The sequence below is a fragment of the Littorina saxatilis genome, linkage group LG4 (genome assembly GCF_037325665.1).
Source record: "Littorina saxatilis isolate snail1 linkage group LG4, US_GU_Lsax_2.0, whole genome shotgun sequence".
NCBI classification, from domain to species: domain Eukaryota; kingdom Metazoa; phylum Mollusca; class Gastropoda; order Littorinimorpha; family Littorinidae; genus Littorina; species Littorina saxatilis.
This window is the reverse complement of record NC_090248.1, coordinates 41,376,574-41,404,336: the sequence shown is the minus strand read 5'-3', so window position 1 is coordinate 41,404,336 and position 27,763 is coordinate 41,376,574. Positions and strand designations below refer to the sequence as shown.

The following is a 27,763-nucleotide window of genomic DNA, read 5'->3' as shown; positions in this document are numbered from 1 at the left end:
GTGAGTGCGTGCGTGCGTGTGTGCGTGAGTGCGTGCGTGAGTGCGTGCGTGCGTGTGTGCGTGCACGTGCGTGCGCGCGCGCGTGTGTTTGCGTGTGTTTTGTGTGTAGAGTTACATGATAATAAAACATTCATAAAAATAGGTTCAGGTAGAAATCGTTCCAAATTTAACCATGTTAATCAGCAGTGTTACACTGTAACAGACTTACAAAGAACATTGAGGTAGACATCGCCCCAGATGTAACCATGCTTGTTGGTGGCGTTACACTGTATCACCATAGAATCCTCTCTGTTCAGGTTGGAGAACAACAGGTGGTCGGGTCTCTGTCTCTTGAAGCGGTCAGGCGTGATTCTGTCGTCCGATATTTCTGTGGAAAAAAAGCAAACGATTTGCGTAAAGCGATATCAAAACATTCGGTCATTCTGTGGACCTGAATATTTTGTTCGACCTGAATATTAAAACTGAACTGAAAAGTCATCGCCGAAACTGAGTCTTGGCTGACCGAAACCCGTCGACCTAAAGCGCGCTGTCTCGGTATCACGTAAGGCCAGGGGGGAACCTTATTTGCATAGAGCAGAGTTTCGTGTTTTGTTTAATTTTATAGGACAATAACAATTTCAATAAACAATGTACCATATTTCTATTTTTTCGGATTCCGAAAAAAAGAAGAAGAATGTAATTAAACAACATTTGTATCTGTTTAGGTCTGGAAAATGTGACCAAACTTTCATCAATATTGATTGAAAAATGCGGCCACCAACATGTCGCATCCACTTTTCTTCAGGAATGGATATGACGTCATTTAGGAATTAGATCGAAAAAATAAAAGAAAGAAAAAAACACAGAGGGGTATCATCTGAAAGAAATAACATGTAAAGACATCATAAGCTTCTGTCTAGTATTTAACGGGGAATCGCTGTGCACACACCCACACACCTACATACACACACACACACACACACACACACACACACACACACACACACACACACACACACACCACACCGTACACACACACACACAAAAACTACACACACACATACACACACACAAAACTCACACACACACACACATACACACACACACACACACACACACACACACACACACACACACACACACACAGCAACAACAACAACAGATCTGTCATTCATTCACTCACCCTCCAATGGAACTCCGTTGATGAACCAAAAATACCTAGGTTCGGGGACAGCTTTGGCCATACAGGTAAACTCAGCTGTTCCGCCCACAACCACCTCCACATCTTTCGGCTCCCTAAGCCAGTAAGGGCGAGCTGTCATGAGATCATAGTATTCATCATTAAAACGCATCTAGTGATATAGTCAAATTTCGAACAACAACAACATCTGATCAGCAACAGCAACAACAACAACAACAACAACAACAACAACAACAACAACAACAACAACAACAACAACAACAAAGACAACCGCTTTGGGCTCCTTTAAGCCAGTAAGGGAGAGATGTATTACAAGTCTACTCATAATCATTAAAAACGCAGCTGTTTTGAATGAAAAGTTTCGATCAAAAACAACAACAGAAATGGCACTTTACGTGTTTTTCATGGCCGATTATCGGATTTTGGGGGTATAGTCACGTGACCCATGTCAGAAGTGGATTAAACTAGAGGGCTACCAACTTATAGTTCTCATTCACTTGTGCCCATGTACAATAAATCTTTTATCCGAACGGTGTGTCTTTAACAGCTTAGAAAATTCAAATTAAATGACAGGAGATGAATGTGTTAGTTGGGGAACGAAACATGTCTTAGTACATTTTGTGTCGGCAGAGTGTATACGTACTTTCCATGCAGCTCAGTCATTAGAAATTACAATACCGTATACAATATACGTGCAATATACGTACTTTTCTTGCCGCTCAGTCATTAGAAATTACCACACCAGATTACAAACAAACAAGTCGCGTAAGGCGAAATTACTACATTTAGTCAAGCTGTGGAACTCACAGAATGAAACTGAACGCACTGCATTTTTTCACAATGACCGTAGTCCGCCGCTCGTGCAAAAGGTGAAATTAACGAGCCTGTTTAGCGCGGTAGTGGTTGCGCTGTGCTGCATAGCACGCTTTTCTGTACCTCTCTTCGTTTTAACTTTCTGAGCGTGTTTTTAATCCAAACATATCATATCTATATGTTTTGGGAATCAGGAACCGACAAGGAAATAAGATGAAATTGTTTTAAAATCGATTTCGGAAATTTTATTTTAATCATAATTTTTATATTTTTAATTTTCAGAGCTTGTTTTTAATCCAAATATAACATATTTATATGTTTTTGGAATCAGAAAATGATGAAGAATACGATTAACGTAATTTTGGATCATTTTATAAAAAAATAATTTTAATTACAATTTTTTGATTTTTAATGACCAAAGTCATTAATTAATTTTTAAGCCACCAAGCTGAAATGCAATACCAAAGTCCGGCCTTCGTCGAAGATTGCTTGGCCAAAATTTCAATCAATGTTATTGAAAAATGAGGGTGTGACAGTGCCGCCTCAACTTTTACAAAAAGCCGGATATGACGTCATCAGATACATTTATCAAAAAAATGAAAAAAACGTCCGGGGATATCATACCCAGAAACTCTCATGTAAATTTTCATAAAGATCGGTCTAGTAGTTTACTCTGAATCGCTATACACACACACACACGCACACACACACACACACACACACACACACACACACACACTCACACACACACACACACACACACACACACACACACACACACACACACACACACACACACACACACACACACATACACCACGACCCTCGTCTCGATTCCCCCTCTATGTTAAAACATTTAGTCAAAACTTGACTAAATGTAGAAAGAAGTAATAAACAACAAGTCGCGTAAGGCGAAAATACAACATTTAGTCAAGTAGCTGTCGAACTCACAGAATGAAACTGAACGCAATGCAACGCAGCAAGACCGTATACTCGTAGCATCGTCAGTCCACCGCTCACGGCATAGGCAGTGAAATTGACAAGAAGAGCGGGGTAGTAGTTGGACTGGGAAGGATAGCACGCTTTTCTGTACCTCTCTTCGTTTTAACTTTCTGAGCGTGTTTTTAATCCAAACATATCATATCTATATGTTTTTGGAATCAGGAACCGACAAGAAATATGATGAAAGTGTTTTTAAATTGATTTGGAAAATTTAATTTTGATAATAATTTTTATATATTTAATTTTCAGAGCTTGTTTTTAATCCAAATATAACATATTTATATGTTTTTGGAATCAGCAAATGATGGAAAATAAGATGAACGTAAATTTGGATCGTTTTATAAAAAATTTTTTTTTTTACAATTTTCAGATTTTTAATGACCAAAGTCATTAATTAATTTTTAAGCCACCACGCTGAAATGCAATACCGAAGTCCGGGCTTCGTCGAACATTACTTGACCAAAATTTCAACCAATTTGGTTGAAAAATGAGGGCGTGACAGTGCCGCCTCAACTTTCACAAAAAGCCGGATATGACGTCATCAAAGACATTTATCAAAAAAATGAAAAAAACGTCTGAGGATATTACACCCAGGAACTCTCATGTCAAATTTCATAAAGATCGGTCCAGTAGTTTGGTCTGAATCGCTCTACACGCACGCACACACACACACACACACACACATACACCACGACCCTCGTCTCGATTCCCCCCTCGATGTTAAAACATTTAGTCATAACTTGACTAAATGTAAAAAACACTCGAAGAGTCACATACTTACACTGAACACGAAGGGAGATTGTTCTCTGAACACGCGTGTGCGTGATGGAATTGGTACCCCAACATTCATAGGTACCGACGTCTCCAAAGTCTACGTTCTCTATTAAGAGCTCCTGTCCGAAACTACGGATCTGGGCCCGATCCGACAGCGGGGCCCCATCAGTTCTCACCCAGTGTACGTCAGGAGTAGGGCTGAACAAGACAACGAGGAAATTCAGATTTTTATAAAGTATAGTATAGTGTTGTTCTATCAGGTTCATGGGTTTATATTAGAAAGCACGCGTTTTTGTTGTTGACATTTAACTGATCTTTTGTGGATGCTCTCTCTCTCTCTCTCTCTCTCTCTCTCTCTCTCTCTCTCTCTCTCTCTCTTTCTCTCTCTCTCTCTATCTCTCTCTCTCTTTCTCTCTCTCTCTCTTTCTCTCTCTCTCTCTCTCTCTCTCTCTCTCTCTCTCTCTCTCTCTCTCTCTCTATTGGTATAATGTACACAAACCCTTTTCGAATGAAGGGACTTAAAAACCAACCACTATTTAGATGTGTGATGATCTTAGCAATGTCTTGCTTGTTTGATTGATTTTCTTTAAAATGTAATGTATGGATTAGAGCATGATGTTGAGAAAGTGCAAGCTGCACTATACCACTTAATTCACATCAATTAACTCGCAATTTACCTCAATGCAATGCATTTTGTGTACATATGTATAATGTGTTTTCACTTTAGTTATCTGTTAAAATGTAGATATTTAGTTTTTCTATTTTCTATTTTTTATCTTGTATTTTTATTTCATTTTTGTAGTTAGTCCCTCTTTAGGGCGAGGGCTGGATGTAAAAAAGCAGACCACTGCTTAATCTACTACCCTCGTTAAATAAAGAATTGTCATTGTCATTGTCATTCTCTCTCTCTCTCTCTCTCTCTCTCTCTCTCTCTCTCTCTCTCTCTCTCTCTCTCTCTCTCTCTCTCTCTCTCTCTCTCTCTCTCTCTCTCTCTCTCTCACCATTTTGCTATTGCTCGTCAAGCATCGCTAAAAAAAAAACACTAAAAAAACATCCACACACAGTATATTAAAACAAAATCAAATTACATTTTATTTTTATTTTAGATGCGTACTCACTTTCCAGCAAAGATACATTTAAAACGAGCGTCGTCGCCACGCAGAGACAAATGGTCCTCTGGTGAAGCCCACATGTAGCCGACTGTGCGCATCTCTTCATTCCCTGCAGTGTGGCAATGTGGTTGGTTTAAACATTATTTTAGGTAGATAACAGAGGGTGGCATACGTATAATACAAAGGATTAACTTGGAACCACACAACAAGCTATGCTGATATTAAACATGATTTTAGGTAGATAACAGAGGGTGGCATACTTATAATACAAAGGATTAACTTGGAACCACACAACAAGCTATGCTGATATTAAACATGATTTTAGGTAGATAACAGAGGGTGGCATACGTATAATACAAAGGATTAACTTGGAACCACACAACAAGCTATGCTGATATTAAACATGATTTTAGGTAGATAACAGAGGGTGGCATATAATACAAAAGATTAACTTGGAACTACACAAAAAGCTATGCTTATATTAAACATGATTTTAGGTAGATAACAGAGGGTGGCATACCATAAGTATAATACAAAAGATTAACTTGGAACTACACAAAAACCTATACTTACATTAAACATGTAGAAAACATAAGGTGGCATATAAAACAAAAGATAAAACGTGGGACTACACAACAAGCTATGCTTATATCAAACATAAAGAAGAAGAAGAGTATACATTTCCAACGCTACCGGCATGGTTGGCCTAGTGGTAAGGCGTCCGGCCGGTCGTGGGTTCGAACCCCGGCCGGGTCATACCTAAGACTTTAACATTGGCAATCTAGTGGCTGCTCCGCCTGGCGTCTGGCATTATGGGGTTAGTGCTAGGACTGGTTGGTCCGGTGTCAGAATAATGTGACTGGGTGAGACATGAAGCCTGTGCTGCGACTTCTGTCTTGTGTGTGGCGCACGTTATATGTCAAAGCAGCACCGCCCTGATATGGCCCTTCGTGGTCGGCTGGCCGTTAAGCAAACAAACAAACAAACAAACAAACAAACAAACTTCCAACGCTTAACATTCATAATGAGCTCACTCCACAGGGATACAAGATATAAGGGAGAGAAAAGCAAAAGAAGAGAGGAAAGGGAACGCAGAAAGAACGAGAACACAAAACAATAGCATTACGAAGCAAATTATGGCAATGCCTCTCGCCTTTCCAGAACCAGACCAAAACGGTAGGATCACACGCTAAGACATGTGTTCGCATGAAGCGAATTTACTGCATTTATTCAATCTGACGAACTCGCAGATTGAAATTAACAGAGTGCTTATTTTGCTTACCAAAACGTGATATTTTTACCCCGCAGCCTAGAAAGCGCTGAACACGTTCACACAAAAAGCGTGCAGAAAGTGACAAGCCAGTATAGCGCAGTAGCGCATAGTGTTTCACAGGAAAGCGTGCCTTTCTCTATTCTTTCAACTTTCTGAGCTTGTTTTTAATTCAAACATAATATTATTATATTTATGTTCTTGGAATCAAGAAATTATAAGGAATACGATGGAATACCTTTTGAGTCGATTACCACAATTTCGATTTTAATTAGAATTTTGAGATTTGTATGACCAAACTCATCAATTAATTTGCAAGCTTGCAAGCTGAAATGCAATTCCATAGTCCGGGCTTTGTCGAAGATTACTTGACCATAATTTCAATCAATTTAAACGAAAAATGAGGGTTTAACAGTTCCGCGCCGCCTCAACTTCCACAAAAAAGCCGGATATGACGTCATCTTATTCATTTTTTCTACTTTTTGTATAACTAACTAACTAACTCACTCACTAACTAACTAACGTATTAACTAACTAACTAATTAACTAACTAACTAACTAACTAACTTACCAGATGCTTTATTCACTTCCAACGCTTAAAATTCATAATGAGCTCATTCCAACAGAAGAGAAGAGGGACAAACAGACAGAGACAGGGATATTAAATATAAGGGAGAGAAAACCAAAAGAAGAGAGGAAAGGGAACGAAGAAAGAAAGAAAACAAAACAAAACAATAGCATTACGAAGTAAATGATTGCAATGCCTATCGCCTTTCCGAATTCACAGATGGACTTTTTTTTGTTTTTACCAAAGCATTATAAGCTTTGTTCCCCGCGGCCATGCTCCAAGAAAGCGCTGAACACGTTCATGAAAAAAGCGTGTAGTAGCGCATGAATAGTGCTTCACAGAAAAGCGCGCCTTCATTACATTTAGTCAAGTTATGACTAAATGTTTTAACATCGAGGGGGGAATCGAGACGAGGGTCGTGGTGTATGTGTGTGTGTCTGTGCGTGTGTGTGTGTGTGTGTGTGTGTGTGTAGAGCGATTCAGACTAAACTACTGGACCGATCTTTATGAAATTTTACATGAGAGTTCCTGGGTATGATATCCCCGGACGTTTTTTTCTTTTTTTCGATAAATGTCTTTGATGACGTCATATCCGGCTTTTCGTGAAAGTTGAGGCGGCACTGTCACGCTCTCATTTTTCAACCAAATTGGTTGACATTTTGGTCAAGTAATCTCCGACAAAGCCCGGACTTCGGTATTGCATTTCAGCTTGGTGGCTTAAAAATTAATTAATGACTTTGGTCATTAAAAATCTGAAAATCGTAACAAAATTTTTTTTTTTTATAAAACGATCCAAATTTACGTTCATCGTATTCTCCATCATTTTCTGATTCCAAAAACATATAAATATGTTATATTTGGATGAAAAACAAGCTCTGAAAATAAAAAAATATAACAAATATGATCAAAATTAAATTTCCGAAATCAATTTAAAAACACTTTCATCTTATTCCTTGTCGGTTCCTGATTCCAAAAACATATAGATATGATATGTTTGGATTGAAAACACGCTCAGAAAGTTAAAACGAAGAGAGGTACAGAAAAGCGTGCTATCCTTCTCAGCGCAACTACTACCCCGCTCTTCTTGTCAATTTCACTGCCTTTGCCATGAGCGGTGGACTGACGATGCTACGAGTATACGGTCTTGCTGCGTTGCATTGCGTTCAGTTTCATTCTGTGAGTTCGACAGCTACTTGACTAAATGTTGTATTTTCGCCTTACGCGACTTGTTTTTTCTTTACAACTTCCTGAGCTTGTTTACAATTCAAACCTAGCATATCTATATATGTATGGAATCAGGAAATGGTAAGAAATAAGATAGAATCCTTTTTTGTCGATTACTACAATTTCAATTATAATTGGAGTTTTCATATTTGTAATGACCAAACTCATCAATTAATGTTTAAAGGCACAGTAAGCCTCCCGTAAACCATCACAGATACGGTCAGGCTTTTACACACAGTACAAACACCTTTCATTTAAACACTCACCGATTGAGAACATCCTAGGTGCCCTCCGTAAAGAGCGAACAATTTTCAAATAATTTATTTTTGCGTGGTTTATCTTACCCCTGAGCCATCGTGAACCCGTTTGATCCAGTTTCCCTTTTTCACAATGTAGTCGTCAGTTAGTCATTTGAATGCGACTCGATGTGAGCTTATCTACAATAGCACGTTTTTATGCACGAAACAAACGGCTGTGGTTCACAAGAACTCTAGCGATGGCTTTTGACTGTTGAGAGGAACGGCGATATGCATAAACCGTTGTCTGCTACGACCCTTGCGTGACCCTGCTTACGGGAGGCTTAGTGTCCGGGCGTGATTTCCGGTATTGAATATTCATAAGAGCACCAAAACGAGGCGCCATTGTTGTAGAGGACCAAGTCCACGAAAATAAATTCTTTGAAAATTTCTCACGCTCGACAGAAAGCAGCCAGGATGTTCCCGTTCGGTGAGCGTTCAAATGGAAGTATATTTGTACTGTATGTAGACGCTCGGGGAGCTCTGTGATGGTTTACGGGAGGCTTACTGTGCCTTTAAGCTTAAAAGCTGAAAATCAATTCCATAGACCGGGCTTCGTCGAAGATTGCTTGACCAAAATTTCAATCAATTTTATCTAAAAATAAGGGTGTAACAGTGCCGCCTAAACATCCACAAAAAGCCGGATATGACGTCATCAAAGACAGTTATGACAAAAATGAAAAAGATGTCAGGTGCTCTCATGTAAAGTTTTAAGAAGACGGTTTAGTAGGTTTTTTTCTGAATCGCTCTGCACATACACACACACACATACACCACCACCCTTGTCTTGATTCCCCCGTCTGTGTTAACGCATTCAGTCAAAACTTGATTAACCTTAAAAATGACCAAACAAAGAAAAGAGTTATCTTCTGACCGCTTGTTAGTCTCAGCACGTGTTCCGGTCCTTGGGTAGATTTTCTCATGATTCCGTTCATTGCCATGCAGGCGTACGGTGCACCTCCCATGAGGTCGCTACGCTTCACATTGGTGAAGCGAAGACGGTCTGAAAGAGAAGGCGTTATCGTACTTGTTGTTGCTGTTGTTGTTGTCGTCATTGTCGTCTTCGTTGTCTTCTTCGTCGTCTTTGGTGTTGCGTCGTTATTATTATTATCTTCAACATCACCGTCAGGATTAAAAATTATGTATAAATACCACACACACACACACACACACACACACACACACACCCACACACGCACACACACACACACACACACACACACACACACACACACACACACACACACACACACACAACCTCCACCGCATTTAAACAAAAATAAACTTACTTTCATGGTCCATTGACACTCTTGCGTCATAGTTGACTACGTCATAACCACCGTATGGCTGTTTGATGATCCAGAACACATTTGCAGGAGGGACACTTTCGGGGGGAACACAGTTCAAGGTCAAATTACGACCTAGTATTGCATCGGCGTGTGTTCGTGGTTGCACTTCAAAATCCTTAAGGAAAGAAACAGACGAAACAAGTCTAAATGATAAATGTTGAAGGCAGTGCATGACGAAGCCCAGGTGTTACACGACACTTGAGATTGCCACAAGTTCTCAAACGTCGTATAGTTGTGTTCTTTTATTCTACGTCGCCCGTCTTCGCAGCAGCAGAAAACAACTCGTCAAATTGAGTTCGAGGATTTATTTAGCATTCCATACATACAACTGCACATCGTAGCAGAACTCAAATAGAAGCTTTTTTAACATTCAAATCGCGCTGGCATATATAGTAAATACTCAATCTCGAGAATATTTCAGACCGAACATAATACAACTACATTATACGAGCCGTGCATGGACTAAACTAGCGACATTCTCTATGACGTACATCAAAAGCGCCGACGCACTTAATCCGAACGAACGCCACGAACTCACGACTAAAACAGCATGGTAAACAACTTGTTTTGACAGGACTAGAAAGTTCACCTGCATTCTCGTCCAAGCATAAATATTGTGTTTACAAAATATAATATCGGTACTTTCCCACAAAGTACAAATAAGTCAACTACATGCAACACACAAAACTGAACCAAAGCTCAGCAACGGTAGCGTTTCCTAACACCAGGACAAAACGACTTGTTTTCTTCGTGATGTTTCGCGTATCGTATACAGCATAAAGCGTAATTTTACACAAGACAATGTATATGCAGTGGAAGGAAGACCGGAGACATTTACAAAAGTCAAATTAAAAAAAGGTAAGTTCCATTTGTTAAAACAAATATTTTATTCCGAAAACATGGGGTGGCATAATTATATAATACAACATAAACAATTGGGACCACACAACAAGCTAAGCTTATACTAAGTGTGGTTACATATTTACATCTAAATAGGAATTGCTTTTTCATGTGCTGTCAAAGGTAAAATATAAAAAAATAAAAAGTACTAATGCCCTTGTTATAAATGTTAAAAAAAATAAAGAATTGGACAAAAGAATCAGAGGAGGTAAACGAGGACGGACAGGTAAGTTCGATTCATTAACGTCGATAACATTTGCATATAAGAGACAGGAACAATTAATTATCTTACAAAACAGTGCACTTTGGTCATTATTTGAGCCGTCAAGCATATTGTTGCTCGACCATGCCAAACGGTGCAGGTGTTATTCATTTCAAGGGCTTGTTTTTGTTTTTGTTTTTATTTGTGGTGTTGTCGTTTATTTCTTTTTTCTTTTTTTGTTGGGTGGTGGGGGTGGGGGGGGGGGGGGAGGGGTATACCCATGTGCTTATCAAATCATAACCTCAACATTACCCTGGTAGGGTAGGCTTGCAGGTACTTTAAAAAAAATTTTTTGTTAACATGTCCCTATATACTAGTCCTTAAGAGGCGTAACTTAATTAATAGCCTGTATAGGACATGGATGTGCTTTCTTCTTACCTGCCTTCCGAGAGAGGTCAGTGTGGCGCATCACTGACTGAGGCTTCTCCTGGGTTATTAGGCACAAAAAAGGTCTGTTTACGGTAACATAGGCCAAAAAAATAGGGTCGGTAGGTCGGGATTTTTTTTTCTTCCCAAAAAAACCATATTTTTACGTTATTTTTTTATTTTTTTCCCAAATGCCAAAAAAAAGTCTAGGGTCGCGCGAAAAAAATAGGGTCGGTCGGGTTACCGTAAACAGACTATTTTTTTTTGTTGGCCTTATCAAATCATAACCTCAACATTACCCTGGTAGGGTAGGCTTGCAGGTACTTAAATTTTTTTTTTTAACATGTCCCTATATACTAGTCCTTAAGAGGCGTAACTTAATTAATAGCCTGTATAGGACATGGATGTGCTTTCTTCTTACCTGCCTTCCGAGAGAGGTCAGTGTGGCGCATCACTGACTGAGGCTTCTCCTGGGTTATTATTTACCCATTTTTGGTCGTGTCAATCAAAAGTTTACCAAGACAGAGCAAAACCGACCAACAACATATAGTTTTAATCGCCTCGAACAACTTGAGTTCTGGGCACTATATAAAAGTTGCTTTGTTGTTGTTGTTGTTGTTGTTGTTGTTGTTGTTGTTGTTGTTGTTGTTGTTGTTGTAAATAAAAAAAACGTTTACCGCTTTCCCCTTAGTCACACTTTTTTTTTTATATCTTAAAGTGATATCATCTAGCGAAAAATCCTAGACGAAGCAAACCGTTCGCTGGTTAAAATTCATTTAATGATTTGGCATAGTTTTGGAGCAGTTTGGAGCAAATCATTGCAGGTGTTTCGAAATTACAGTACAGCGTATGTTGCTTGAACTTTGTAAGTCCCAAATCGTCAGAAAACTTCCAAAATGGCGCCTTGGGTATACTCACTTTAAGCTTGGCTTCCCTCAAGTTGAACTTGATACTGAGTGAGGTGCCGTAGTCATTGGTGGCTTTGCACTGATATATGCCCTCGTCTTTGTCCTCTGGCTTGCTAAACACAATGGTACCTGAGACAACAGAGAGGTCCAGTAAGTGGTGTTTTTTTTCTGAACGTGTACGTTTGTGCGTGTACGTGTGACGTCATCGAAAGTATATTTTTTATGTCACACGTTTGACAGAATCTACACTTCGTGTGTATATGGACCAAGTCTCTTGAACGCGTAAGGGTGAGTGACGTCGAAAACTACAGGCAGACGGACACGTCTTGGCTTATCCTCCTCCAGTTTCATGCCCTTTCGTGAGTGCGTCATACACGACACAATTTTCGATGCAACAGCAGCTGTTATTTGTGCATTTGGTTATCAGCTTGATGGTTTGTTCAGACTGTTAAAAGAGAATAAATGTATTACATAATTATGATAGAATAATGATGCATGAATTGAAGAAATGTATAAGAACACAAGAATGTATGAATGACAAAGAACAAATGTTTATTTTTGAATGTTTTATGTATGTTTTATTACGGACACAAAAGCTCAGCAATGCAATTTCTCTTTTAGAGATTAATAAAGTTTATTGATTGATTGATTGATTGATTGATTGTTTGCAAAAGATACTGAGAGATAAGAAAAATGCTAGTTAATGTATTACATTAATTTTTACACACACACACACACACACACACACACACACACACACACACACACACACACACACACACACACACAAACATTAATTTTCATCTGTATTTGTTCTTCTTTTCTTCTTTTTTTCTTTCTTCTTTTGTTTCTCTTGTTTTGCATATTAGTCAGTTAACACGCCATTTTGTTTTGTTCTGTCTCACCTTTGTTGGCCAGCTGCACAACACGTGCGTCGTTGCCACTCGGGTTGAACTCTTTCTTGTTGACTGTCCATCTGTAACTGTATGAGAATATCAAATAAAACAAGAAGAGCAAACGCTCGATCGAGTCACTTTCGCAGTTCTGAATATTATATGAGGCATCAGATGGACAGGAAGAAATTGCTATTCACAACACAATGAGTCACGTTCACATAAAATTTGAGCCCGGTCACTTTTATAGTTTCCGAGAAAAGCCCAACGTTAAGTTGTGTGTTGCCGAACAGAAAAGGCTAGTTATCTCCCTTGTTTTTCTGATAACGTTCGTAAAAGGCTACAGATGTAAATACTTTGATGTAAAGAATAATCCTACAAAGTTTCAATCACATCCGATGAACTTTGTCAAAGATATAAAATGTCTAATTTTTCCTTTGACGCTGACCTGTGACCTTGAAAAAGGTCAAAGGTCAACGAAACCATCGTTAAAGTGTAGAGGTCATTGGAGGTCACGACTAAACAAAATATGAGCCCGATCGCTTTGATAGTTTCCGAGAAAAGTCCAACGTTAAGGTGGTGTCTACGGACGGCCGGCCGGACAGACTAACACTGACCGATTACATAGAGTCACTTTTTCTCAAGTGACTCAATAAAAAGATTATGCAAAATAGGCTTGTCATTATTGTTTTCTTTATTTTCACCATTATTTGGGGGGATAAATATATTTTCTACATCACCCCCTCTCCCTCCTCTTCCTTTCCTTCTTGTGTGCTTGCTTCTTAAAAAAACAAACCCACACACATCGATTTGTAAGTGGCTAAGACACACAGAGAAAAGGGTGACCTCCCTTCCTTATGACAACGTTTTTCCCGCAGTCTCGCTTATGACGTATTCACAGTATATCTAGAAAATATCAAAATTGTGAAAGAAACAATGGAAATGTATGATCTCCCACCACCCTCTCCCCCGCACACACTCACTCTCCCGCTTAATATATTAAAACCAAACCCAACACCACCTTTTACACACAAGCAACAAATCAGTTTCTAATTCTCTACTTAAAATAAGCTAAAGTAAGCGTAATGATGTTCACTCACGTTGGGTTTGGTGTCCCGACTGCTTCACAGTCCACTTTTACTGTCTCCCCAGCTTTGTAGTACGTATCGAAATCTGCCTGCTTAACAATTCCTGGAGGTCTGGTAACTGTAAAAGACAAGGTTCAGCAGATCTCACAGCCATAAGCGGAAAGAAAACTCATTTTTGTAAAAAAAAAAAATACACACACACACACACACACACACACACACACACACACACACACACATACATACAAACACTCACACACACATACACCGTTTTACTGCAGCATTCTTGATTTCAATTTTACTGCAGTAAAATGTTTTGCTGCAGAAAAAAACGCTGCTTCGGCGAAAGATAACATTATGCAGAAATGCTGCAGAAAAGAACGGTTTTTCTCCAGCATTTGTCTTTTCTGCAGAATAACTGAATAAAGTCATAATCCGCTAAGGATAAGAATGTCACTCACCTGCCTGTACTGTAGCCAGGACAGCAAGAACAAATGTTAAAGGGCTGCTGCATCTTTCCATTGTGATGCGGTCAGGTCACTCCATCCTCAACAAGTCAACCTATTTACACACAGAATCAAAAAACAAACATTGTGTGTTATTGGAACGTTACATTTGTGGCAAAACAAAACGTTACAATTATTGTGTTTCGACCCAGCGTTTGTTTTTAAATTGCCTCGCTTACGTCCGCCCAGCAAGTTTATCAGAAAATGTTCTCAAATAGATCTGTATCATGCGTGTTTGTCTGTCTCTCCACTTAAAATACTGCTGGGTCAAAGTACAGTGATTGTAACGGTTTGTTTTGTCATAAATTAAACGTTCCAATAGCATACCATTATATATATATATATTTTTTTTTTAAAATTTTGAAACGTTGGCATTCGATCTGTTTTTTGACGGGCGCTGTGGCGTGGTGGTAAGACGTCGGCCTCCTAATCAGGAGGTCGTGAGTTCGAATCCCGGTCGCTGCCGCCTGGTGGGTTAAGAGTGGAGATTTTTTCCGATCTCCCAGGTCAACTTATGTGCAGACCTGCTGGTGACTTAACCCCCTTCGTGTGTACACGCAAGCACAAGACCAAGTACGCACGGAAAAGATCCTGTAATCCATGTCGGAGTTCGGTGGGTTATGGAAACACGTAACTACCCAGCATGCCTACTCAACTAAAGCGGAGTGAAGCTGACTATGCTCTCAGAGTATAGTTTGGGGAACCCAAATGGGCAAACGACCTCACACGTAACGACAGACCGACAGACCGCGAAAGATAGAGAGAGGGGCGATAAAAGGTGAAACTAAGCAACATTGTTCTCGAGGTTTTTGTCCGCTAGAACGCTGAAGAAGAAGAAGAAGATCTGTTTTTGAATTTCTGTTCACACATAGTGTCTAATGGTTTGAGTCATTCCGTGCGATTTTTCTTCTGTATGGATAGTCTAGATACATGAGATAGTGAAATGACGAAACAAAGCTTCATTTTAAATAGAAAATATTCGGAAATAATTCTGTCGGGGGTTGTGTTTGCTGTGTAGAGTTGCGCCCCTGACAGTGAGGCAAACGCCTACCAGTGAAGACGAGTGATCAATGCCATCGCAGCAAATAATTAGTTATCCTACATATGTGAGAGTGACCACTCATGAGATAACAATATCTTTTAATTCACACGTTGGTATGTCATGTAAATGAGGTCGTGCCAAACTAGCCTGGCAGGGACCTGCTTTTCCACCGCTCATGATGCCAAAGTCACCGAGACAAACGTCATTCTGGACAACTTTTGCGCTTACTGTTTCGCCTGGAAGCATTTGTAGAACTAACACGTCACGCTTTACTTTCTAGAGTGACGTCTCTTTGCTTTGACGTCAAAGATTGCACGAAGCTTTGGGAGAGATCGAGGTTCCATGAGAAGCGTCTTCAGCTTGCTCGCATTTCAATATTTAAGAAAGTAGCTCGTGCAAATCTGGTACGACACAGCAAGCAATGTAGTATTCTCTATTTATCCAATATGTGTCCCAAGCAATGTCCGCTCAACAGGATTCTCTTTCCCCCAAAGAATATGAACATGGGAGATCCCAATTTGCTTTATATTGAGCGAAAACAGCAAAACATACACATTGGAGCTAAGTATTCACCGTAATCGCCTGAATCAGCTTCATCGATGGACTTCGCTGGTCGTCGGCTTGTCGTTGGTTTCCTCACACCAAAGCGCACACAAATGCTGACAGAGTCATTTCCGGAAAACGTCTACATGTATTACTGAAGTGTCAAGAGCCAGCTAATTGTAGGCAGGTTTCACAATCTTCAATCACAGACTTCCTTTTTTTTCAACAAAATCAATCTCGACAGAGACCTTTGAAATACTGTTTTTATTAAAGCCTTACATCCTCCTGGATGGAATCAAGACAAAAACTTGTATGCAGACGCATTCTTGTCGACATAATGTGATATCTTGTTACAGTACTCTATCAAACAAAGGGATAGACTTAAACAGAATTGGATAACCATTTATTCAAAGAATATTGTCCAGAGGCTTTAATAAATTAAGCAATAACAATGCAAGCAAAATATCATTTCCGAGCTCAGTGAAAAAAGCAGCAAATAAGGACTAATTATGGGAATTCCGTTCTTCTGAACTGCTATTTCGCTGTGATGCACGTCATGAGCATACCTTCAAAAAGTAACAATGTTAATTGCACTCCATTTCTCTTTTTTTTTTTTTAAAGTAGAATCATTGACCAATGAAAATAAAACGATCTTGGAAAAAAAGTTGCATATTCTTAGAAATAAATACCTGAAAATGTAACCCTACCCTCTAAATGGTGACATCATGACAGCGAAAAAAATACCGAACAAGTCATGTGAAGCGATAATAAAACATTAAGTTGATTTGAAACTAAAAGATCAACATTGGAACCAGGGACGAGTCATTAACAATGCTAGTGAGATTTGGCTAGCCGAAAGCAGAAGACCGAGACGGGTTGCCTCTGCGATGCATATGAACAAAAAAGGCGATTTTTCTCATTTGAGCAGATTTTCACACTAAGCATGACATATCTGTTTATACATTGGGATCCAGGTAATCGAAAGGATACAATACAATGACTTTTGAATCTGTAATCAAAAGTGTTATTATTATTTGCAATTTTTAGAATGTTATGTAACAAATTTAATAATACAATTCTGAACTTACATAACTTGACGAAATGTAAAACAAGTCGCGTGAAGCGATATATCAACCTGTAGTCAATCTATAGGCATCAAATTGAAGGATAAACTCAAAAAAACAGTCATCGGCGAGACTAAATTCAGATAGTCTTGGTTAACCATACCCGAAAACCGTCACGGGTCACACTCGTCTCCGCGAAGCATACTCCACCTGTTTTCTTTAATTCTGAACGCGTTTTTAAAGTAAACATTACATATGTATATATATTTTAAATCAGAAAAAGATAAGAAGTACAATGCAGTAATGTTTGAATCTGTAATGAAATATTTGTTATTGATGACAATTTAATGAGCGAACTTATTCGCTTATTTTCAAGCTACCTAGCTCTAATGCAATATCAAAGTCCCGACTGAGCCAAAGATTACTTGACAGTTCCGCCCCAACTATCACAAAAACAGAAAAGATGTCCTCAAAGACTATGGCAGAGTACCTTAACGCAGTCCTAGTATATCCACTACAGACTGAACTGTGGCATAGTACCTGGACGCAGTCCCAGTATATCCACTACAAACTGAACTGTGACATAGTACCTGGACGCTGTCCCAGTATATCCACTACAGACTGAACTGTGATATAGTACCTGGACGCTGTCCCAGTATATATCCACTACAGGCTGAACTGTGGCATAGTAATCGGACGCTGTGTCACTATATCTACTACAGACTGAACTGTGGCATAGTACCTGGACGCTGTCCCAGCCCACTGCAGACTGAACCTTAATTGGCACAAGAATCAGAGAGGAAGAGGTAACCTTAGCCAATGGTGAAAAGGTGGTTAACAACAACCAAGGGCTGTTCTCTGATTCTGAGTCTTGCCATTTCCACTTGAACATCAGCGCACACTTTGATCTTTTTTTTTTAAATCCAAGTTGAGGAGATGCAGACCATCGAGAGTGTTGGCCCTACTTAGAGCAAGATGAGATCATTACACCCTAAAAGTGTGCACAGTTTTAGAGGTCTAGCTTGAAAAACATCAGAGATAACCCCAACGTTAAGATTTTTTGTCTACGGACATGGGGATGGACACATGTGAATCCTAATACTCACCAGTACATAGGTGAGTCAAAAACACTGCCCTAAAGTTTGGCATTTGGAAAGTTAAAACAAGTCGCGTAAGGCGAAATTACTACATTTAGTCAAGCTGTGGAACTCACAGAATGAAACTGAACGCACTGCATTATTTCACAATGACCGTAGTCCACCGCTCGTGCAAAAGGCAGTGAAATTGAAGAGCCTGTTTAGTGCGGTAGTGGTTGCGCTGTGCTGCATAGCACGCTTTTCTGTACGCTTCGTTTTAACTTTCTGAGCGTGTTTTTAATTCAAACATATCATCTATATCTATATAGGGCGTGTGTGTGTCTGTCTGTCTGTCTGTCTGTCTGTCTGTCTGTCACTTCGCGATGCACGGCCAAAGTTCTCGATGGATCTGCCCCTAAGAAAGACACCAAAAAATGCACCTGAAATTCGTATCCTGTTGGCGGAATGACAATGTAAAATGGCTGCAAACTGATTATTCAATCAGCCTGGGGCACACAACAGAAACCACTCCAGTTGCACCAGATTACCAGCTATCAAAAACAAAAAACAAAACCGCCTTTAAAGTAACTGTTGGTCGATATAGATTAACGTTGCAAAACTATTCAGTGTACACTATCTGGATTGTGAGCGCTTGTGGGAGAAGCGAGGTTGGGGGTAAGGGGGGAGGGGTGATGACGTTGTGGCGGATATCAGGGATTGATAGTGGCTTTAGTTTGCAATTTGGTGTGGTGCAATGTTTCATGGTGTAGTGTGACTTGCACAACTGTCTTTTGATAAGTCTGTCTGTCTGACTGTTTCACTCAGGGGCGGATCCAGGGGGGTTTCCGGGGTTTCCGCCCCCCCCCCCCCCCTCCTTAGCCTAAAACAAATGGTAAAACAAGTCGCGTAAGGCGAAATTACTACATTTAGTCAAGCTGTCTGCACTCCGGGATGTCACTAAATTTTACCTCGGTTGACAGCAAAGCTTTTTGATATCGGATATCGTATCGATTTTGTGGGTGTAATTCGGGACTTTTGTTCTCATGTTGACATTTGGGAGAACAGTGTAATTTGCATTACACAGAACAAACGGACAATACGAACACTGACGCGGAAACTACCATGTCGGGAAAGGGATGAACATTGTGAACCATCCCTATGATCGGTGCATTGTTAAACGATTCATGGTTTCGAAAATATATGTACACCGATTTCCCTTCCCCTCCTTCCCCATTGCAAGGGGCCAATGGCCTAGCAATTAAACTTTCGCATTCGCATTCTCTCTCTCTCTCTCTCTCTCTCTCTCTCTCTCTCTCTCTCTCTCTCTCTCTCTCTCTCTCTCTCTCTCTCTCTCTCTCTCTCTCTCTCTCTCTCTCAGTGTTTTTGTCTCTGTTTCTGTCTGTAAGTCTGTCTGTCTGTCTGTCTCTCTGTCTCTCTCTCTCTGTCTGTCTCTCTGTCTCTCTCTCTCTCTCTTTCAGTGTCGTTGTCTCTCTCTCTTGTATTTGATGATTATAAGAAATTTAAGATTCTCCCATTAAGAGAAAGATTTAATTTTGTCCAAAGCATCAGTGTTCATTATATCCACACAAAAACACACAGTTTTGATAACTCATTTACTCATGCATGTTTATTCAGCATTGTTCTTACTACGTTACATATATATGACGCTTGATATGTGTATATAATCTGTAATGTGTAAATATTCATATGTTGTTGTTTTTCTCTACCTTTTTTTCTACGTGATTGTCAGTGTAAATATGTGATTAGATTAATCCCCTCTCTGGGCGAGGACTGGTTGAAAAAAACTCGTTGTATTGCCTATGCCACAACCCTCGAAAAATAAAATTTGATTTGATTTGATTTGATTTGATTTGATGTTGCTGTTTCCATGTATGTTATTATAAAAATTAGGAGTGGCTGGAAGAAGGTTCCACAGGAACTAACGCTACAATCAACAAACGATAAACTATTAGACATAGACATAAATATAGAACACTTATCTCAACGAGAAACTCAGGTGTGGTGTATCACAGCATTACAATATACAACATACAACGTAAGAACATAATTAAATTATCGAGGCGCAGATATTCAACTCATAATAATTAAGATTAGGATGATAATATCAAGACAAATCTCTCTCTCTCTCTCTCTCTCTCTCTCTCTCTCTCTCTCTCTCTCTCTCTCTCTCTCTCTCCCTCTTTATCACTCTCTCTCCCTCTCTCGCTCCATTCATATCACATTATATAGCTATTCTGATGAACACGTGGGGGAATTCGGGGGCTGTGATTGGATGGTCTCTTCCGATCATCAAAGCATAATGCGGCGGAAGTCGGCCATTTTACTCAATATCCAAAAGCATATTGAGAAAAATGGCCGACGCATGATTCCGCTTTACCCATCTGTACCACGGCGATGTTTCTATTGACAACAGCATACACTGACAACTTAAAAAGCTGTTTCAACAACTGTGTTGTGAAGTCGAATGCACTTGGAGTCAGTTTTTCTTCCAAAGTCAGAAAGCGTGTAGCGGTGTGCATGTCTGCGCGAACATGATGCGCGTAAGTTTGTCTGCTATCAAAACCTGAGATCAACGCATCGACGCAAAAACTGTCATTTTGTAAGTTTGGAACAACAAATCAAGGTCATAACAGCTATATAATCGCTATTGTGTTTTCAGCGTAGCAATAGGGTCCGATATTTAGACTCGAACAAGTATAATGCGACTCGTCTTCGACTCATCGGCATTATACTTGTCTCGTCTAAATATCGGACCCTATTGCTACGCTGAAAACACAATAGCTGTTAACGTCACAAGCAGACGCGCGGGTTTATAGGCGCATGGAATTAATACACGTTAAAAGTTGCTTAAAAGTGAATCTAGGTTTAAGCAATATCACATCAGCAATATATATTTAGGTTATAGCATAAGAAAGGATGCACAGTTGTATCAGTGTCATATATAAGTACTTTCTATACCAATATCAAAAATACTTAAAACTCCGAACAACATCGCAGAAATCTTATAATACTAAATTATAGTAAGAATTCGAATTCGACTTCTATCTCACTGTCCGTGTTTCTGCCCCCCCCCCCCCCCCCCCCTCTCTCTCTTTCTCTCTCCCTCTCTCTCACTCCTTCTCTCTCTATATATCTCGCTCTCTTTGCCCTTTGAGATAAATGGATTTATGTGAAGTGTAGCCTGAGCCAACTTTTAGCTGCGTTAGCTGATAATATTCAAACTCAAGTTTGATAAATATTGATTCGATTTGAAATTGAGCTTTGTTTGAAAATGAATATTCATGCTAGCTCGGCTTGGTAAGGTCTTCAAACAATGCGTCTCATCTTTGTTCTGTCACAGCATTTACTGCCATCGCGTGAGTTATAGATTTACTTCAGTCTTTGATCCCACATCTTCCATGCAACTCATAAGGCAGACGACTTCAACCCGATTTTTTTCACCTTTCGGTCTAAAGTTGTTGAGACAAAATTGTCAGAAGATGATTTGTTATTTCACAACCTTCTTCTTCTTCTGCGTTCAGGGGCTGAAACTCCCACGTACACTCGTGTTTTTGCACGAGTGGAAATTTAAGTGTATGACCGTTTTTACCCCGCCATTCAGGCAGCCATACGCCGCTTTCGGAGGAAGCATGCTGGGTATTTTCGTGTTTCTATAACCCACCGAACTCTGACATGGATTACAGGATCTTTTCCGTGCGCACTTGGTCTTGTGCTTGCGTGTACACACGAAGGGGGTTAAGTCACCAGCAGGTCTGCACATAAGTTGACCTGGGAGATCGGAAAAATCTCCACTCTTAACCGACCAGGCGGCAGCGACCGGGATTCGAACTCACGACCTCCCGATTAGAAGGCCGACGTCTTACCACCACGCCACTGCGCCCGTCGTTTCACAACCGACACTTGGTCGACTCGAAACCCCAGTTGAGCACTGTTAAGCTTTCAACCAATTCTGGAACATATTTTTCCTCACTCTCTCGCTGAATGGCCGAGGGAACAATTTAGCTTTTTGCTCTTCCATTGGCTTTAGCCTTGCAATGCCTTTTGACTCCAGTGCTGAGGGGCACGAACTGAAAGTGGGTGCCACCCAAACACCCTCTCCCTCTCCCTCCCCTGCAAGAAGTCGGTGAAGGGAGAAACTCGATGCACCCACTGAAGTAGCGCTGTGGGTTTCCCTGAACCCACCCCGTCGTTAGAGAAATAAACGGTAAAAACCCTCTTTCAAATGTATGGGTTCAGACAAACCCGCATCGTCGGGCGTGTGTAGTCAAAAGCGGCATCCGGCAAAGGTTAAGACCAATACACTGTTTCATTGTCGCAGTTGTGAGTGACTTGAAATTGTTATTCCGTATCAATTTCCAGTTTTCAAAACTTGGTTGTTGTAACCTGGCTTGCCCAACAGAGTACGAATAATGTCTGCAAATCATGCATATTCATCATGTTTATACCGCACATTGCCGACTCACTACACAGCACCGTTCTTTTTATCCCCGAGTACGCAGTTATACATTGACATTGATAGTTTTATTCTTCTTCTTCTTCGTCGTTCGCTAGATAGTCTTATTATAAGAACCTTTTTTTTTTTTTTAATTCCTATTAACTCGATGTTCTTTAACTATGTTTGTAAATTGTTAGAGGATCTTTTAGTAGAAGTGTTTAACTGTCGAAGCTGCTTTTACCTAAGAGACCGACTGTATATTGTGCTGTTGTATTTGTCAGACTTGATTGTACCAAGTCCTTCACATGTTGTAATGCGCTTAGAGCCAAATATTTTTGTTTTTTGTAAGGGATAGGCGCAATATAAATACACTTTATTATTATTATTATTAGGGTCCTGCAGACTTTAATTGTGTGTCTGTGTGTGTGTGTGTGTCTGTCTGTCTCGACTTAACAGCTTATTGCTGGGAAACTACTGGGCGCAGTTCGTTCAAAAGTTGATACACTAACTTGATAATAGGTCCGATTGATCGTATTAAAACTTCATAATGTTACCTGGGACCTAAATGCCAAATAAATCACAAAAGCGACTCTTAACGGGGGGAGTTTTTGCGGTGGGAGTACAACTGCCGTGCAGCTAATGGAACAGCCAGCTAGCTGGTGCGAATCACGTCCGCCTATGGCCAAAGTGATCCGGGTTCGATTCCCGGCATGGGCGGTCTATTTTTTTGTTTTTTTTTAATTCTTGTTTACTATTGTTTATTATGAACGTTTTAATGTTTTATTTCACTCTAATAATTTTTTTAATTGTATAAAATAAATAAATAATTTTTTTTTTAATTCTTGTTTACTATTGTTTATTATGAACGTTTTAATGTTTTATTTTGCTCTAATAATTTTTTTAATTGTGTAAAATAATTTTTTTTTGGTTTAAATCCACGTGCACAAGACAAAAGCACGTCCGCCTATGGCCAAAGTGATCCGGGTTCGATTCCCGGCATGGGTGGTCTATTTTTTTTTTTTATATATTCTTGTTTACTATTGTTTATTATGAACTTCTTAATGTTTTATTTTACTCTAATAATTTTTTTAATTGTGTAAAATAAATAATTTTTTTTTTTTTTTTAATCCACGTGCACAAGACAAAAACTTTCATACTGGGGGAGCGAGCCAGTCTGAAGAGTACTCGGGTCCAGCCGTTTTTTTATTTTTTTGAATGCTTTCGTATTTGAGTACATCCTCTTCCACGAACATTTAATTTGAATACAATAGTATTCAACCTGTCAAGCACTTTGTTTTAATTAGTTTCTTTTGTTTCTTGTTGTGCTTCAAATGATGTTCTCATCAAAAATCCAAAACTGATTCATGTTTGGAATATTTTGACTGAGTTAGTTATGTTATTTTGAAATATGGTAGGCTTTTTACAATGATTCGTGATGGCTTCTTCATTTGGCCATATTAGGCGTCAGGCCGGCTGTGAATTTTTCTGTTATACATGTTTGCTGAATGTCTACCAATGTTCATTTGCTCTAAATAGGCAGAACGGTTAAATAAAGAGAGACTAACAGCCAGGCACAACTTCTTCGCGAGATAAAAGCTATTTAGCAGCAAGAAACAAAAAGTTATCCATGTTCGGGGCCCTTGCCCTGTTTTCCTTTCTTTCATTTTCTTTTATTTTTCATTTTTTATTTTACTCTAATTTAGTTAATTTTGTTTCTTTCCTTTACTTTAATTTCATTTCATTTTGTCTTATCTTATGTTATTCTCTTTTATTTTTGTTCTGTTTGACTCTGCTTTATCTTCTTCTTTTTTTCTCTTTTTTGGCTCACGTAAGTGTAGCCTATGCGATGGTAAACTTTGTCTGTCTGTGCGTGTGTATGTGTGTGTGTATGTGATAGAAACTTTAACATTTGAAGACGTCACATTATGGCGTAAGAGGGTTAGACGTCACGCGAAGGAATTACTGAAAGTCTCGGTCATTGTTATTTTGAGCGGGCCGAGACTAGTTGGCAGTCGTGTCCCTGTAAGTAGTCATGCAGACAGACAGATCTAGATCTAGTGTCTCGCTTTCTTGCACAGTGTCACCTATGCTTCCTGTGTGTGTGTGTGTGTGTGTGTGTGTGTGTGTGTGTGTGTGTGTGTGTGTGTGTGTGTGTGTGACGGAGTGATTGAGTTTGTGTTACTGTTTGTCGATTTCTTACGTGAGCCTTGAAGGCTTCGCCTCTTGTTTTTTTCTATGTTATTGTTCAGGGTAAACGTGTTTGTGCTTTGTTTTTCGTTCTTGAAAAGTGATATACGATCAAATGGATAACTGATAACGGATGCACGGCTGCTATGTTGAAATCACTGTCAACGTGATATTTTTGCCCTGTATTAATGTGCAAGGCTTACAATCGATTTTCACGGCTTAACAATCATCTGCTGTTGACTGACACACTCTGTTCAGGTCTGCTTATCTTATCTGCTCGGGTCATCCTTTGTTTTGACGTGAATAGTCTCTGTACCAAACCACACACACACACACACACACACACTCACACACACACACACACATATATATATTATGCTCGCTCACGCACGCACGCCAACGCACACATACATACACACACGCACACGCACACATACGCACGGACTCACGCGCACGTACACGTACATATGCTCGCACGTACGCACGAGAGAGAGAGAGAGAGAGAGAGAGAGAGAGAGAGAGAGAGAGAGAGAGAGAGAGAGAGAGAGAGAGAGAGAGAGAGAGAGACGGACTGGCAGACAGACGGACGGACTGGCAGACAGACAGACGGACGGACAGACAGACAGACAGACCGACGGACGGACGGACGGATGGACGGACGGACGGACGGACAGACACAGATACACAAACACAGAGAGAGACAGACACTCACAGTAAGACACAGACACACACAATCATACACACACATACACGCACACACACATACACACACACACACACACACACACACACACACACACACACACACACACACACGCCTATCAGTGCGGACGTTTGCTTAACGCCCAGCCGACCACGAAGGGCCATATCAGGGCGGTGCTGCTTTGACATTTAACGTGCGCCACACACAAGACAGAAGTCGCAGCACAGGGTTCATGTCTCACCCAGTCACATTATTCTGACACCGGATCAACCAGTCCTAGCACTAACCCCATAATGCCAGACACCAGGCGGAGCAGCTACTAGATTGCCAATTTTAAAGTCTTAGGTATGACCCGGCCGGGGTTCGAACCCACGACCTCCCGATCACGGGGCGGACGCCTTACCACTAGGCCAACCGTGCCGGTCTGGTGGTCGATAGGCAGGTTCTTTCCGCTATTCCTTTTGACAAACACCTGTCTAGGTCTTTTTATAGATTAAATATTTAAATGGAGAGAAAAAATCCGAGAAAAATGCAAGTCGTGATGACGTTATGTTGTCTCCTTTTAGAATGTTAGTTATTTTGCACAAATATACAAACTAAATAATCTTATTATTCTTAGGAATGAGAGATTTTTTCTCCTCGCTGTTTAAGACGCACTTTAGTTACTTTAATACAAACGACTCAGTAAAGTGTCAAACAGAATACATGTAAAATGAATCAAATTAAATAACTTAAATTAAAAGCCAATTAACAAAACATAGTATGAATAGATCAATGCATAAATATAAAGAAATTACATTATTATATGAACAAAAATATTCATTAATATCAATTCACCAACATTGAAAACACCTGTCAAAATAATTTAAAAAAGAATTTTGCAAGCAGGGTGGATTTTCTTGATTGTTCGTTTGTTAGTCTGGTTGTTTGCGTGTTTGTTTGCCTGTTTGTGAGTGTGTGTGTGTATTTGTGTGTGTGTGTGCGTGTGTGTGTGTGTGTGTGTGTGTGTGTGAGTGTGTGTGTGTGTGTGTGTGTGTTAGTGTGTGTGTGTGTGTGTGTGTGTTAGTGTGTGTGTGTGTGTGTGTGTGTGTTTTGTTTGTTTGTTTGTTTGTTTGTTTGTTTTTCTTCAATATTTAAACCCATTTACGGCTTTTTTTGGTTTCTTTCTCTAACTTTGCAAACTTACCTTAGTTAAAGTTTTCAAAAAGGAAAACGTTGCATGTCATATTTTGCAGGTAGCGGCAGGACAGAAGAATATTTCCCAGCAATTATCCAAGTACCTTCACTCGCTTGTGAAATCACTCAACGAATAATTATATAATTATTAACGTTACCACAACAAGAGAAGTCAAACACCGATTTTGTCTCCGCACTTTTTACTTGTTGCATATCCAATGAAACACACCTGCTCGGGTCAGGGCTGGAAAAGAACTGAGAGATAAATGTAATCATGGCGTCTGGTCATGCGCAGATAAGGTACATTATCGCACCCGCTGCGGCAAAGATATGTCTCTGCACCAGCTCACTTTGTATTGCAAACCGTTGCGGTTGTCGCCATATTGAAAACAAGTTACTCACTGGTAAAGCCCATTAAGCTATTCTTATGAATCTGTGTCACTGTAGAACTGGGTTACTGGTTATGGATGTTGGTGTGTGTGTGTGGGGGGGGGGGGGGGTGAGAGGGGGTTGGGGTTTGTCAGTGCCGTTTGTGTGTGTGTGTGTGTGTGTGTGTATGTGTGTGTGTGACGGTGTATGTGTGTGTGTGTGTGTCACAATGTGTGCTGTTTGTGTGTGCGTGTGCGTGTGGCGGTGTGTGTGCGTGTGCGTGTGACGGCCAGTGTGTGTGTGTGTGTGTGTGCGTGCGTGCGCCTTGTCTTTGGGTTTTGATAATCAGTCGAGTTTTTTTTAATGTGTGTGTGTGTGTGTGTGTGTGTGTGTGTGTGTGTGAGTGCGTGCGTGCGTGCGTGTGTGTGTGTGTCTGTGGGTGTGTGCTTGCATGTGTGTGTGTGTGTGTGTGTGTGTGTGTGTGTGTGTGTGTGTGTGTGTGTGTGTGTATGATCGTGTGTGTGTATGTTCGTATGTGTGCGTGCACTTTTTTGTGTTGTCTTCCTTTTATTTCCCCTTTAAAAATTTTATTTTTATTTTTATTATTATCAATTTTTCGAGGGAGTGGTCAGTTTA

The 27,763-nt window shown here is 40.0% G+C and overlaps 1 protein-coding gene across 3 annotated transcripts in view; it reads right to left on the bottom strand.

Moving 5' to 3' along the window:
- Window positions 1–27,020, bottom strand: part of LOC138964754 (neuroglian-like) — a 45,840-nt gene extending 18,820 nt beyond the window's left edge. For 2 of the 3 annotated variants that reach the window (XM_070336796.1, XM_070336799.1), the window contains exons 1-11: window positions 26,769–27,020; window positions 14,467–14,566; window positions 14,018–14,123; window positions 12,930–13,006; window positions 12,035–12,153; window positions 9,529–9,703; window positions 9,114–9,242; window positions 4,888–4,990; window positions 3,777–3,967; window positions 1,163–1,294; window positions 209–367 (exon numbers count right to left, since the gene is read on the bottom strand). In XM_070336796.1, the coding sequence (XP_070192897.1) occupies window positions 209–367; window positions 1,163–1,294; window positions 3,777–3,967; window positions 4,888–4,990; window positions 9,114–9,242; window positions 9,529–9,703; window positions 12,035–12,153; window positions 12,930–13,006; window positions 14,018–14,123; window positions 14,467–14,527 (1,252 nt within the window). In that variant the 5' untranslated portion in view covers window positions 14,528–14,566; window positions 26,769–27,020. Of the gene's footprint in view, window positions 1–208; window positions 368–1,162; window positions 1,295–3,776; window positions 3,968–4,887; window positions 4,991–9,113; window positions 9,243–9,528; window positions 9,704–12,034; window positions 12,154–12,929; window positions 13,007–14,017; window positions 14,124–14,466; window positions 14,567–16,126; window positions 16,260–26,768 lie in introns of those variants that run through there. The other variant, XM_070336798.1, reaches the window with a different exon arrangement.
- Between the last annotated feature and the right edge of the window lie 743 nt (window positions 27,021–27,763).